This window comes from Protobothrops mucrosquamatus, unplaced genomic scaffold (genome assembly GCF_001527695.2).
Source record: "Protobothrops mucrosquamatus isolate PMUCROS unplaced genomic scaffold, P.Mucros_1.0 scaffold_140, whole genome shotgun sequence".
Lineage (NCBI taxonomy): Eukaryota > Metazoa > Chordata > Lepidosauria > Squamata > Viperidae > Protobothrops > Protobothrops mucrosquamatus.
Window position 1 is genome coordinate 260700 of NW_015386216.1, and position 12822 is coordinate 273521.

Genomic DNA, 12822 nt, shown 5'->3' on the forward strand with positions numbered 1-12822 from the left:
AGAGAAGAGAAGCATACACATTGCAGAAAAAAGAATACCAGAAACTAAGCTGGAATTCAACAACCATTCATAAGATGTTGTTCTTTCACTTAATGCCCTATTTTTCATATGACCGTTTTTGTCAGAAATATGGGAATTAAGTAACTTTGGCATTGAGCCTAGGACAGTGATGGCGAACCTTTAAGAGACCGAGTGCCCAAACTGCAACCCAAAACCCATTTATTTATCACCGGGTGCCAGGTGGGCGTGGCCCACTGGATGGGCGTGGCTGTGGTGGTCATGGCAGATTGGGTGGATGTGGCCAAGGTGGGCGTGATCACCTCAATGTTGCTCGTGGGGAGGGACGTCTGTGGGGGCCGGGCAGGGTTGGGGGAGATCCAGGGGGTCTCTGGCAGGTGGGGCGATGGGCAGGAGGCTCATCCTGTGGGGTGAGGCGAGGCGAGGCAAGGCAGGGCGGGGGTGCCATTGTCACAGGGAAAGGTGAGGCAGGGGTCGGGGCGGCGTCTGCCTGACACCATCAGCCCCCACACACAGAGAGCGCATGGGTGGTGGGATGCATCCGGCCATGTGGGACCTCGGCCAGTTAGCGGGCAGCTGGTTGAAGAGGGACGGTTGCCATCTCCGGGGCATGGCGCGTGTGCCCACAGAGAGGGCTCTGAGTGCCGCCTCTGGCACGCGTGCCACAGGTTCGCCACCACTGGCCTAGGATGCAAAGTCCTATGGCTATTTGCATGATATTGTATCATTTACTCTATAGGTTCACCTCATCTCTGAACTGGAAAAGCTTCTCCCAAACTACAGGTGAGCTGAGGCCACCAAATCCAGGTATCCTACCTCGAGTAATAAAGGAACAATGGTCACCCTTAAAAACCGAAGTCTTTTTCCTGGGCCATGAAAACCTTTTGAAACCACAAGGTTAATCACCGCAACTGAAAGATTAGCAGATGCCTAAGTTCTAGAGAGAAACACTCAACTGTATTTTGGGGGGCTGGCTCTCCAAAACAAATGAGCAGAATTAGTTATTTTGACATTTAATTTCCCACAGCATTCTAGAAATAAAGAGCAGCTATAAATAACGATATTCCTGCAAGATGAAGTAAAAGCCTATATGTTCCTAACAATCCCAAGAAAAAAAAGGAGACCCATAAATACATCATATTCATTTCCAACCTTCTGACTTCTAGATATTGGGGGCTTCAGCTCTGAAATCCCAGCTTTTGTGGCCAGCTAAATTCGGACAATTGGGGTGCTAAAACACTGAGTGGTAGAATACCATTTATAGCAAGGGTGGGCAATTAATTTTCCCAAGAGGCCACATGAGAAACTATTGTGGAGGTCCAAACCAAATAGGATTGTGTAGGTGCCTAGGTCATGCACACACAAACGTACATAAATTAAAAAAAAAAATAGCAGTCCCTTTCAAAATAAAAGAAATTCACACAGGCCAGACAGGGACAACCAAGGTCCAGGGGTGGCCCGGGGCCATAAAATGCCCAGGTTTGATCCATAAAGGTAAATGTTTCCCCTATCCTAGGGGTAGGCAACCTTGGCTCTTTTATGACTGGTGGACTTCAACTCCCAGAGTTCCTGAGCCAGCATGGCTCAGCTTGGAAATCTCTCTCTTTCCCCTCAGCATGGCTGGCTCAGGAATTCTGGGAGTTGAAGTCCACGAGTCATAAAAGAGCCAAGGTTGCCTACCCCTGTCCTATCCAGTTGTGTCTGCCTCTAAGGGGCAGTGCCCATCTCCATTTCGTAGCTGAGGGAGCCAATAGTCTCCTAAGACACTTCCGTGGTCATGTGGCCAACATGGCTATAGGCTGAAGTGCACAGAACGCTGTTACCTTCCCACCAAAGTGGTACCTATTTATCTACCGTACTCGCATTCGCCTGCTTTGGAACTGCTAGGCGGGTGGGAGCGGAAGCAAGTAACAGGAGCTCGCCCCATTGCATGGCGCTCAGGACTTGAACCTGGGCCGTCAGCTTTCCAGCTGACAAGCTCAGAGAGTTTAACCACTGAGCCATCATGTTCCCATCTGGTCTATAAGTATCATATTTATAACACCGGATTATTAAAACGTCTGAGATTTGGATTACATTCAAGGTACAAGCTTCAATCAAACCATTTTAGATGATGTAACAGAGGGTTTTTTTCAAAAAATGTTCAGGTTTTTTAAAAAAGTCAAGATGATGGTGGTAATGATGATTATATGGAGATGGAGGAGGAGGAGGAGGAGGAGGAGGAGGAGGAGGAGGAGGAGGAGGATTATTATTTCATGTTTAATGAAACCAGGGTCAATATAATACTACTTGGGTGATGTATCTCTTCTCTCGACTAAATTTTAACTTTCCCTACTTAATACATTCTCAATAAGGACAACTGAGTTCAGTGACCTAAGATGTTTTTTGGCTAAATTTCTGAGCACAGCCTGTTGGTTTTATTCTTGTCAGGATACCCGCAAAACTGAAACAAATGCAAAAAAACCTTTCACACACATTATTTTATATAACTCATCACAGAAGATACTATAGCCCAAAATATAGATTGGCCCACATTTTGCTGGTTATTGTTGGATTCGAATGCACGCTGTGAAATGCCCCGCATGAGGGGGAAAAAACAATTTGTACCTGAACATTTGGAAATGTGTTATTCGTGTTATTCCAGCGCGTTATGTTGGCAATGAATAAAAACGTGTCCCTTTTTGTATCGCTTAAAATAACGTGATAATGACTCATTAGCTTGCTCCCTTTAACCTGCCAATCCCCTCCTTCTGTTCTTTTCTCTCGCTTTAATTTTCAAGTTTCTGTATTATTTAGCTACAAGCAGGATAACATTTCGAGAATAAAATCCCGTTGACCTGCCCTTCCAGTCAGTCAATCCAATTTAATGACAATTGCAACCTTCCTGATACATTTTTAACCACCTCCAGCTTAAATAAGTAATTGTGATAAATAAATGATACTTTGTTTTCAAACTCTTGTTTTAGCCTAAATAAGCGAAACAGGATCACTTAGGTTTCTCATTTCTAACATGGCTACTAAACTTGTTACTATCTTCTCTTATTTTATTAATAATAGTTGGCTTTTAGGAAATTATAATCCTGTATTTAAGAAACTAGTTTGTTCACTCTTAAATCATGGTGTTATTATTTTTTCTTCTTCTACAGTCTTATCACTTTTAAACTCTTGTCTATTTTCCTCTTTGATTCGCTCATATCCTAGTTCTGCAGCACTTAGGCTAGGAAGAAAATCTTTTGAAAAGTACAAATCCAATTTGTCTCTGAGAAAAGAAGCAAATTAGAGGTATGTTATCATTTCAGAGAAAGTGTCATTTTCTTTTAAGGGATATAATGCTATTATTGTCCTCGTCGCAATTTCCATCTTACAAAAGTGATAAGAGTATTACTTTCTGGATTAAGTTCATGAGGTTTTCATCATCTTTCCTATTGAAAAAAAAAAGCTTTTTAGAGGGAAAATGTACAGGTGTACTAAATCTTCAAATTGTATCTAATCTCCAGGTCCTGGAAAATTGTACAAGTTCAAGTATTTCTAATATGTTCTGCACCTTATGGGTCAAACATCTGTTCTGTCATTTTTTTCTGATTTAGATTTTTGAAAACCAGCTCCCCATAATTATAATCTTGGAGGGGGAAAAAACAGACTTTAAAATCGGTTTTATCAAGCATCTGTCCCTGCCTATCTCTGAAAAAAGTGGTATGACTCTTTTTTCACACAACCATTGTAACTCCACCATGATCAAAATTCGGATGCCTGCATAGTTCTCAAGATCTATAGTGGATTGTTCAGAACACTGTTAATAAAAGTCTTAATTCTTAAATTCTTCCAGGAATCACATAGCAGCTTACAGTATATTCTAACAAGATACTTAAAAAATATAATACATGGAATGTGGGGTCTTCTTAAACCAGGGGTCTTCAAACTTGGCCCTTTTATGACTTGTGGACTTCAACTCCCAGAATTCCTCAGCCAGGCACGCTGGCTGAGGAATTCTGGGAGTTGAAGTCCACAAGTCATAAAAGGGCCAAGTTTGAAGACCCCTGTCTTAAACCCCTGAAAACCCAAATAAAACCTCATGCAAACTTGTGTTAACTCACAATAGGCAACGACGGTTGTAGCTCTTTCCAGCTGGGGATTATTTTTTTTATTGGTAATTTAACTGAATATTGCATTATACTAAATTCTAGGAGTGTTTTGATTCATTCGTTGGATGCGCTGAATTGTGCTTTTGAAGTAAAGTTCCTTGAAGTGTAAAGAGCAGGAAACTAGTTTTCACTAGGAAGCACAGAAAATGACCACGTGCTGGGTGGCCCCCTGCGCATTCCAAAACGAATAAATAAAATCAGACTTCCTTCCGGATTTAATAGGGCAAGAATTTAGTTTAATCCTGCATGTTTCTTCAAAGCCAAAGACATGCAGACATTTGGAGAGGAAACCCTAGAACAGGGGTAGGCAACCTTGGCTTTTTTATGACTCGTGGACTTCAACTCCCAGAATTCCTGAGCCAGCCATGCTGAGGGGAAAGGGAAAGTTTCCAAGCTGAGCCCTGCTGGCTCAGGAATTCTGGGAGTTGAAGTCCACGAGTCATAAAAGAGCCAAGGTTGCCTACCCCTGCTCTAGAAGTTCATCTTATGAGTCAGGTCATTTGAACTACGCAGCCTTCGTATGCTTAGTTTTGACTCTCTCCTCTCTCCAGGGATAGAAATTTTTGCAAGCTGTACCTCAAACCTTCCAACAATTGTAAACGTAGCTTTTTCTCAAAAGAGGAAAATAGTGCTACCCTCTCCCATGTGTTGCAAGCTCCACCTTTTAGGCCTGGCCATGCAACGAGACATCCACACCGGCACCGCTAAAATGGGCGGCACCACAACGCAGTTTTTGTCATTCTTCCCTGCGGATACCGCTGCATTTCGGCACGGGCCAAGGCTAATTAAAGCAAAGCATTTCCCCAGCAATCCCCAGGCTGCAGCCGAGACGTGTTAGAGCAGACATGTCAAACACAAGGCCCGGGGGCCGGATGTGGCCCATGAAGTGGTTTCATGTGGCCCGCGAAGCCATCCTGGAAACAGTGAGGGAACAGCCCCCGCTGCCTTGGCCCTGGCCCAGGCCGGCCGGGAGCCAATGTACAATTTTGTGGTGGCCATCTATGTTGAAACGCTTCAGTCTTAACTCCACAAGGCCGTCTGGAAACAGTGAGGAACCAGCCCCTGCCGCGTCGCCCCCGCCCCCTGGGTGCATGCTGGGCAGATGTCACCCTTTGTGAAGAATGAAGAAATGGACCATGCCTTGGCGCTTGCCCCGGTCCCACCCCCTTCTGCCAGAGACCCTCAGATCTGCCCCACTCCTGCCCAGGCCCCCACAGGCACCCTTGACGCGAATGATGTAGAGCTGGCCACGCCCACCTAGTAGGCCACATCCACTCCACCCACGCCCACCCAGTAGGCCGCACCCACCCGGCCCCCCGAGGGCAACCACAATGCTGATGCGGTCCTCAATGAAATTGAGTTTGACACCCCTGTGTTAGAGCCATGCACCCCAGCACTATAAGCCTTCAGAATCCATAACTGATCAATGGATCAGTAGGATCTGCTAAGCTGCTCGTGGATTAGCTGAGAGGGGAGCTAGTTTTTCAGTGTGTCCCTATGGGAAGGCCACATCCCACCGGCCTCTGCATTACCATTATCAGGGTTGGTTAACATCCTACTTGCACTGGAGACAGTCTTTCCAATGTCGGCCAACGAACGGAGATTGGATTTCTTGGTTTGATGACGATGCTTCCTGAGCAGCGTGTAGATGACTTTGTCCTTCATGTCTTGTTTCAGCAGCCCAGTGTCAATCTGGTTGTCAACAACCATCTCTGTGAGGGGAAGAGACTTTAATGACAACATGCATATTACATTGCCACAAAATAACTACCTGGGCAATTTACGGCATGGGTCCCCAACCTCCGGTTCGTGGACCAGTATCGGGCCGCGGCATGCCAGCAACCGGTCCGCACAAACAAGCAAAGCCCCGTCCGTGGGATGCAGGCAGCACACAAAACCACACATCTCCGGTCCGTGGAAAAACCTCTCTCCAGAGAACCGGTCCCTGGTGCCCCAAAGGTTGGGGACCTCTGATTTACGGTGCAAACTAAGACCGTTTCTTCACATATCAAAATTCAGCTGCCCCAAAATTGGAATTGTCACTATGTCTACCACCTTTGTAACCAGCCCAGTCACACTATCATGCAATATTATTCTTTCATATTTGTATATTTTATATATTAAATTTCTATTAAGAAGAGATTGGACAGCCATTTGTCCGGAATGATATAGGGCAGGGGTAGGCAACCTTGGCTCTTTTATGACTCGTGGACTTCAACTCCCAGAATTCCTGAGCCAGCATGGCTCAGCTTGGAAACTCTCCCTTTCCCCTCAGCATGGCTGGCTCAGGAATTCTGGGAGTTGAAGTCCACTCTTCTTACAGTGGCCAAGGTTGAGAATCACTGTTCTAAGGGACTACATCAGGGGTAGGCAACCTTGGCTCCTTTATGACTCGTGGACTTCAACTCCCAGAATTCCTGAGCCAGCCATGCTGAGGGGAAAGGGAGAGTTTTCGAGCTGAGCCATGCTGGCTCAGGAATTCTGGGAATTGAAGTCCACGAGTCATAAAAGAGCCAAGGTTGCCTACCCCTGATATAGGGCCTCATCTTGAGCAGGGGATTGGACTAGAAGACCTCTAAGGTCCCTCCCAACTGTGTTATTCTTTTATATTTTTCAACACATCACCTCTTGCAAGTGCACTCGAGGCTCAACCGACTCAAACTAGGAATTTAATTTATTCTATGTAATTTATGTATTCATAACTTCTGTTGTACAGCTATTCATTATTCCCGGGGCAATTTACAACAGAAATAAAAGAACTTACATAAACATACAACACCAACTGTAATAAACTTCAGGTGATATAATTTCCCCCAAATCAGTCATAAGCATTAAAAAAAACAAAAACAAACACCAGAATATGGTTGGGACATTTTATTCTATAGTTATAGCTGGTTGATTCTTCTTCTGCTTCAATATCTAGAAGCTGACATTACTAATTTAATATTACAGTTTCTCTTTCCTCAAGGTTATTTATATTCTACTGAGATTCCTCAGGGTTATTGAAATGTTTTCAGCATACAAAAACACTTGATTTCGTTTCTTTTGTTATTAGATTCCAACTTTCCCCCTACTTTCCTCTTTTATTAAAACCTCTGGATTTTAATTTGACAAGTGACAGTAAGTACAAATTTATTAGAAACAATTACACCTTCTTGCCTTGTAAAGACAGGAATCACTTGTTTTCTTTAGCTGTGGAACTAACTGTAAACAATGGACATTAAACAAATAAGTACATGAGATGAAGCCCACTTATCTTTCTTGTTTAAGAGTGAGCTGTTTGGTTTTTTTTTTTTAAAAAAAAAGGAGAACAAAACATGGCTTTTCTTGAATAGAGTCCAATTGCTTTTGCATAACTGTCCTGAATCTGGTAGAATTTCAATAAATCACTAAGAGTGCTAGAGAGCCTCAAACTCTTGAGTTTAGCAGCTTTCAGTTCCCATAGGTCAGTGATGGCGAACCTTTAAGAGACGGAGTGTTAGAAGGTTTTATAGCGATTTGGATTGTCCTGGATTTGGTTTGCCTTAAATGGGAGGCTATTATGAAATGATTTAGAATTTAATATTGAAGTATAGCCAGAATATGTGTTTTTTCTTTGTGTGTATGTTTTTTTCTTTTCTTTTCCTGTTTGTGGTTTTTGTTTTGGAATGAGATGGAATTAATAATAAGAGAATTATTGAAAAAGAATAGAAATATAGTTGAGAAATGTAGGAATTTAGTGTTGGAGCTAATATTTTTAAATAAGAGAAATTGGGGGCCCCTGAAATAGTTAAATAATTAGGTTAGCTTAAACTTAAATATTTGGAAAAATTAATAAAGTTTAAAACAGGATTCTGGGATAGATAAGGAGCTTTCGTAAAAGATTATTGACTAATGAAATTTATATCTGGCAATATACTTAATGAAAATCTGTCTTAGAAATGTACTAATGAGATTCCAATAACTTAAATAGGAGAGTTGGTTTTGATATAGCGATATATTAATGAATGAATTGGCTATAGGATTGTACTAATTTAATTATTATATTGATATTGAGCGGTTGAAAGTTTTTATTGATTAAGGAAATTTATATTTAGATATATTAATGAATGAATTTATTTGAATGTAATTGATTATAATATTCTACATAGATAGAGAGGGAAGTTTTAAGAAATATTGTGTGAATTGTATACATATAATGTTATTCTTTTTTTTAATTGACCACCATATCTCCACGCTGGTTCTTAAGCTTCTGCTGGTGTAAAATGGAAAATAATAAAAATTGTTTATAAAAAAAAAAAAGAGACCGAGTGCCCCAAAACTGCCTCGCCCCTGCTCCGTCCCTGCCTCTCATGCCCGTAGGTCCACCCACCGCCTCCACAGCAGATCGCCCAGGCAGTCCAGCAGCGTCATGGCGGTCACGCCCTCTGTCCACGCCCTGCAGCATCATTTGACCACGATGGGGCACGAGGACGGAGTCTTGTCCCCGCTGCCCGGCTGCCATGTCCTTGGCTGCGCTGCTCTGCGCAGGCTGCTCCCGGGGCGACTCTCCTCCGGGGGGGCTGCTAGTGAGGAGGGGGCCACGGGGAGTAGCGGGGCTGGGGCGACGGCGTGCGTGCCCACAGAGAGGGCTCTGAGTGCCACCTCTGGCACGAGTGCCATAGGTTCGCCACCACTGCCATAGGTGATTTCTCTTGATGGACCATTTAAGTCTATTGAACAATGAGGAGAGATCAGGAACCTAGACTTTCATTCGCAAATGCAACATCATATTCATAGAACCATAGAGTCGTAGGGGGGAAGGGACCTTACCTTGGAGGTCTTCTAGTCCAACCCCCTGTCCATGGTAGGAATCCTCACATCATCTTGGACAACTCTTTTCTTGAAAACCTCCATTGATGAAGCACTGGAGGCAACCTGTTCCATTGATTAATTATTCTCACTCTTAGGAAATTCCTCCTTAGTTCCAGGATGGATCTCCCTCTGAGGAGCTTCCACCCATGGCTTCTTGACCTGCCCTCAGGTGCTATGGAGAATAAATCAACACCCTCTTCCCTGTGACAGCTCTTCAAGTACTGGAACAGATCTTTAGTCGTTTAGAAGATTCTCAAGAATGAGAATCTCTACACCTTCTGATGGACACATTCATGAGTCCGAAAGCTCAGAAGATTAAACCTCTGGTCCCGGTGATCAACCCAAGATTGGGTTCTCAAGAATCTTTAGAAGACCAACAATTCTTCTAAAATCTACATCAAGGATGCTATGCGTGGAACGCTCCTTCTCTGTTAAGACTTACCTACGACTTGAGGGAGTGTTGAGGCCTCCAGGTCCAGCAGAATAGAGCCTTTCTCTATACATGTTCTCAGTTCAAACAAACTGTGAAGCGACAACGTGGCAACATGGGGCTTACTCCATCTCTCTCCTCCTTGTTCCACTTTCTCTTCAAATTTTATCCACCTGCAACGAGCAAAAGAATGAATGAGGCTGAACTTATCTAAATGTGGATCTTGGCCTGCTGAAAATCTGGTAAAGTGAGACAAGCAGGGGTGGGATTCAGCCGGTTCCCACCACTTCAACAGAACCGGCAGCTAATTTTTTGTGGCCCAGTCCCAGAACGGGCTTCCGGAAGAGATATCCACACAGAGAACCGGTTGTTCACCTCTTTGAATCCCACCACTGGAGACTAAGTTGATAGAACAAAAGCCAGCCTATCACCGCAAGATTTAAGCCCGCTTTCACGCTTTCATTTTCCATTTATTTATTTAATCCTGCCTGTCTCATAGAATGAATCTGGGCGGCATACATAGTAATTTATTTAATAGCTGCCCGTCTCATAAAGTGAATCTGGGCGGCATACATAGTAATAATCCAAAGTATATAAAAGCCACTGAAACAACAAATTAAAATTAAAATAAAATACAAGATAGAAGCAAGCAAATAAATTTCCTTATCATTTGCAAAAAAAATAAGCAACATATTTTTTTTCTTAGTGTTTGAAATGAAAGCAATATAAGAGTCTAAGACAGGGCTAGGCAACCTTGGCTGTTTTATGACTCGTGGACTTCAACTCCCAGAATTCCTGAGCCAGCCATGCTGAGGGGAAAGGGAAAGTTTCCAAGCTGAGCCATGCTGGCTCAGGAATTCTGGGAGTTGAAGTCCACGAGTCATAAAAGAGCCAAGGTTACCTATCTCTGGCCTAGGCCTAGGCCGCTTTATGACTCGTGGACTTCAACTCCCAGAATTCCTGAGCCAGCATGGCTCAGCTTGGAAACCTCTCCTTTTCCCCTCAGCATGGCTGGCTCAGGAATTCTGGGAGTTGAAGTCCACGAGTCATAAAAGAGCCAAGGTTGCCTACCCTTGGTCTAAGATCACTATATAGCTGCAAACCCAGTCCAACTTTGCACGAGGCCTGTGATGAGGGTTTCTTTAATTTTGGCTTACTAAATTCAGTGAATCCAGCTACTACAGTTTATAAACAGTTACTGTATGTACAAATTAGGTCAAAAGGACTTCTTCAATAACCTGTTGATTTAGAAACCATGGGTTAATAATGCAATATGTCAGTCTCTCTCAACCTTGGCAACTTTTAAGATGTGTGGACCTCAACTTCCAGGATTCCCCAGCCAGCATGGCTGCTGCTAAGAACTCTGGGAATATTTTGGACATTCAGCAAGCAGACTGCATTTGTGGCTGTTTGCAGCGTCCCGTGAGTGCGATTTATGTCATTTTACTTCCAGTTTTCAGCAAAAGCACTCCATAGCAAACAATGGATTCGATTAACAACCGTGGCTTTGGGTTAACGACTGCAGGTTCAATTAATGACCGTGGCAATTCGCTTAACGACGGCTGCAAAAAATGTCATACAATCAGGCCNTTATTATTATTATTATTATTATTATTATTATTATTATTATTATTATTATTATTATTATTATTATTATCATCATCATCATCATCATCATCATCATCATCATCATCATCACCACCACCACCACCACCACCACCACCACCACCACCACCACCATCATCATCATCATCATCTGCTATCCAAAGTAGAAACAAGTAATACGGAATCGTGTCCCACTGGAGCCTTTGGGAAAATGCAGAATTAGAACATTCCAGACTCTCCCCCCCCCCCCTTTAAGTTACAAAACAGTAGCAGATCTGGTTGTGTGGCTGCCCAACTCCTTTCTCCAAATCAACACAACTTTCATCAATCAAGCTGTGGTAAGAGCCAGCGTAACAAAAGAAGTTCTCCGACTCTGCTTGCTGCTTAAATTGCTTAACCTTTTCAAGGGACAAAGCTGAACAACAGTTATTGCGTTGTTGTTGAACAGCTCTTTGAAGCTACAGATGCGTCTAGTTACCAACGCGCCAGGGAAAGCTGTGCAAAGCATTCTGCGAAAGAACAAACCCACAAATACCAGCGCAGCAGCTAAGCGCTCCTAACCCTTTTTTGCTGGCTATAATAGAACGAGATAAATCACATCTGTACAGCAGTTGGAGAAAATATCTGAGCAATATATCCCATTAGCTATTGCTAATTAATTAATTTTTAAAAAAAAATAAATTGTACTGATGTTCTACTTTTACATTTAAATATTTGAAAAGCAACGTGGCGGCTGAGTTGATCAATAATTCAATAACATACAAATATCTTTAGTACAGATCTCAAACTATTACATTAAGCGTTTCCTCTCCTCTCCCCTTGGTATTTACTGTCTCAGATTTAAACTAATACAATTCTAACCTTCCATCTTTTTAGACAATCAATGTACTAATTAGTTTTTTCCCATTTTTAGTTTCCCATTAATCTTTAAATTTAGCGTTTAATATTTATAATTTCCAGGTTTTACATAACCCCAATTCCCTTCATCACAATTCATCCCAAGATCTAATGTTCAGGATACACATCTTATCTATTTGAATTCTCACCACCTTACATCAACTAGTTAATAATACAATATAACATTCTTATTTTCTAATCATTTCCGAATTTCTTAAATTTAGTAACCAAGATTTCTCTTATTTCAACATTTAATACTTCCTATCTTTTTCTCTTAATATCTACTATCTCATATCTGAACAAGTAGTTTTTATTATTACCGCTAAGTAAAAACACATTTATTGCTAATTAATTAATTTTGTTTGCCACCCCGTCTCCCTGTAAGGCGACTCTTGTTGTTGTTGTTAGTTGCGAAGTCGTGTCCGACCCATCGCGACCCCATGGACAACGTTCCTCCAGGCCTTCCTGTCCTCTACCATCTACTGGAGTCCATTGAAGCTCACGCCTCCTGCTTCTGTGACTCTACTTAACCAGAAGCAACCTAGAACTAAGGAGAAACTTCCTGACAGGGAGAACAATTAACCAGTGGAACAACCTGCCTCCAGAAGCGGCGAATGCTCCAACACTGGAAGTTTTTAAGAAGAGACTGGACAGCCATTTGTCTGAAATGGTATAGGGCAGTGATGGCAAACCTTTTAGAGACCGAGTGCCCAAACTGCAACCCAAAACCCACTTATGCATCATCGAGTGCCGGGTGGGTGTGGCCCATTGAGTGGGTGTGGCCCATTGGGTGGGTGTGGCCCATTAGGTTGGTGTGGCTGCAGTGGTAACGGCAGACTGGGTGGAACTAAAAAGTTCAATCAATCAATTCCAACTTTGCAAGATCTTTTTTTTTCC

The 12822-nt window shown here is 42.8% G+C and overlaps 1 protein-coding gene across 1 annotated transcript in view; it reads right to left on the reverse strand.

Moving 5' to 3' along the window:
• The window catches only part of SLC4A4 (solute carrier family 4 member 4), a 104474-nt gene that overhangs the window by 86368 nt on the left and 5284 nt on the right, over window positions 1-12822 (reverse strand). Inside the window, exons 2-3 of the mRNA XM_015818580.1 lie at window positions 9436-9596; window positions 5693-5872 (exon numbers count right to left, since the gene is read on the reverse strand). Of these exons, the coding sequence (XP_015674066.1) occupies window positions 5693-5872; window positions 9436-9596 (341 nt within the window). The remainder of the gene's footprint in view (window positions 1-5692; window positions 5873-9435; window positions 9597-12822) is intronic.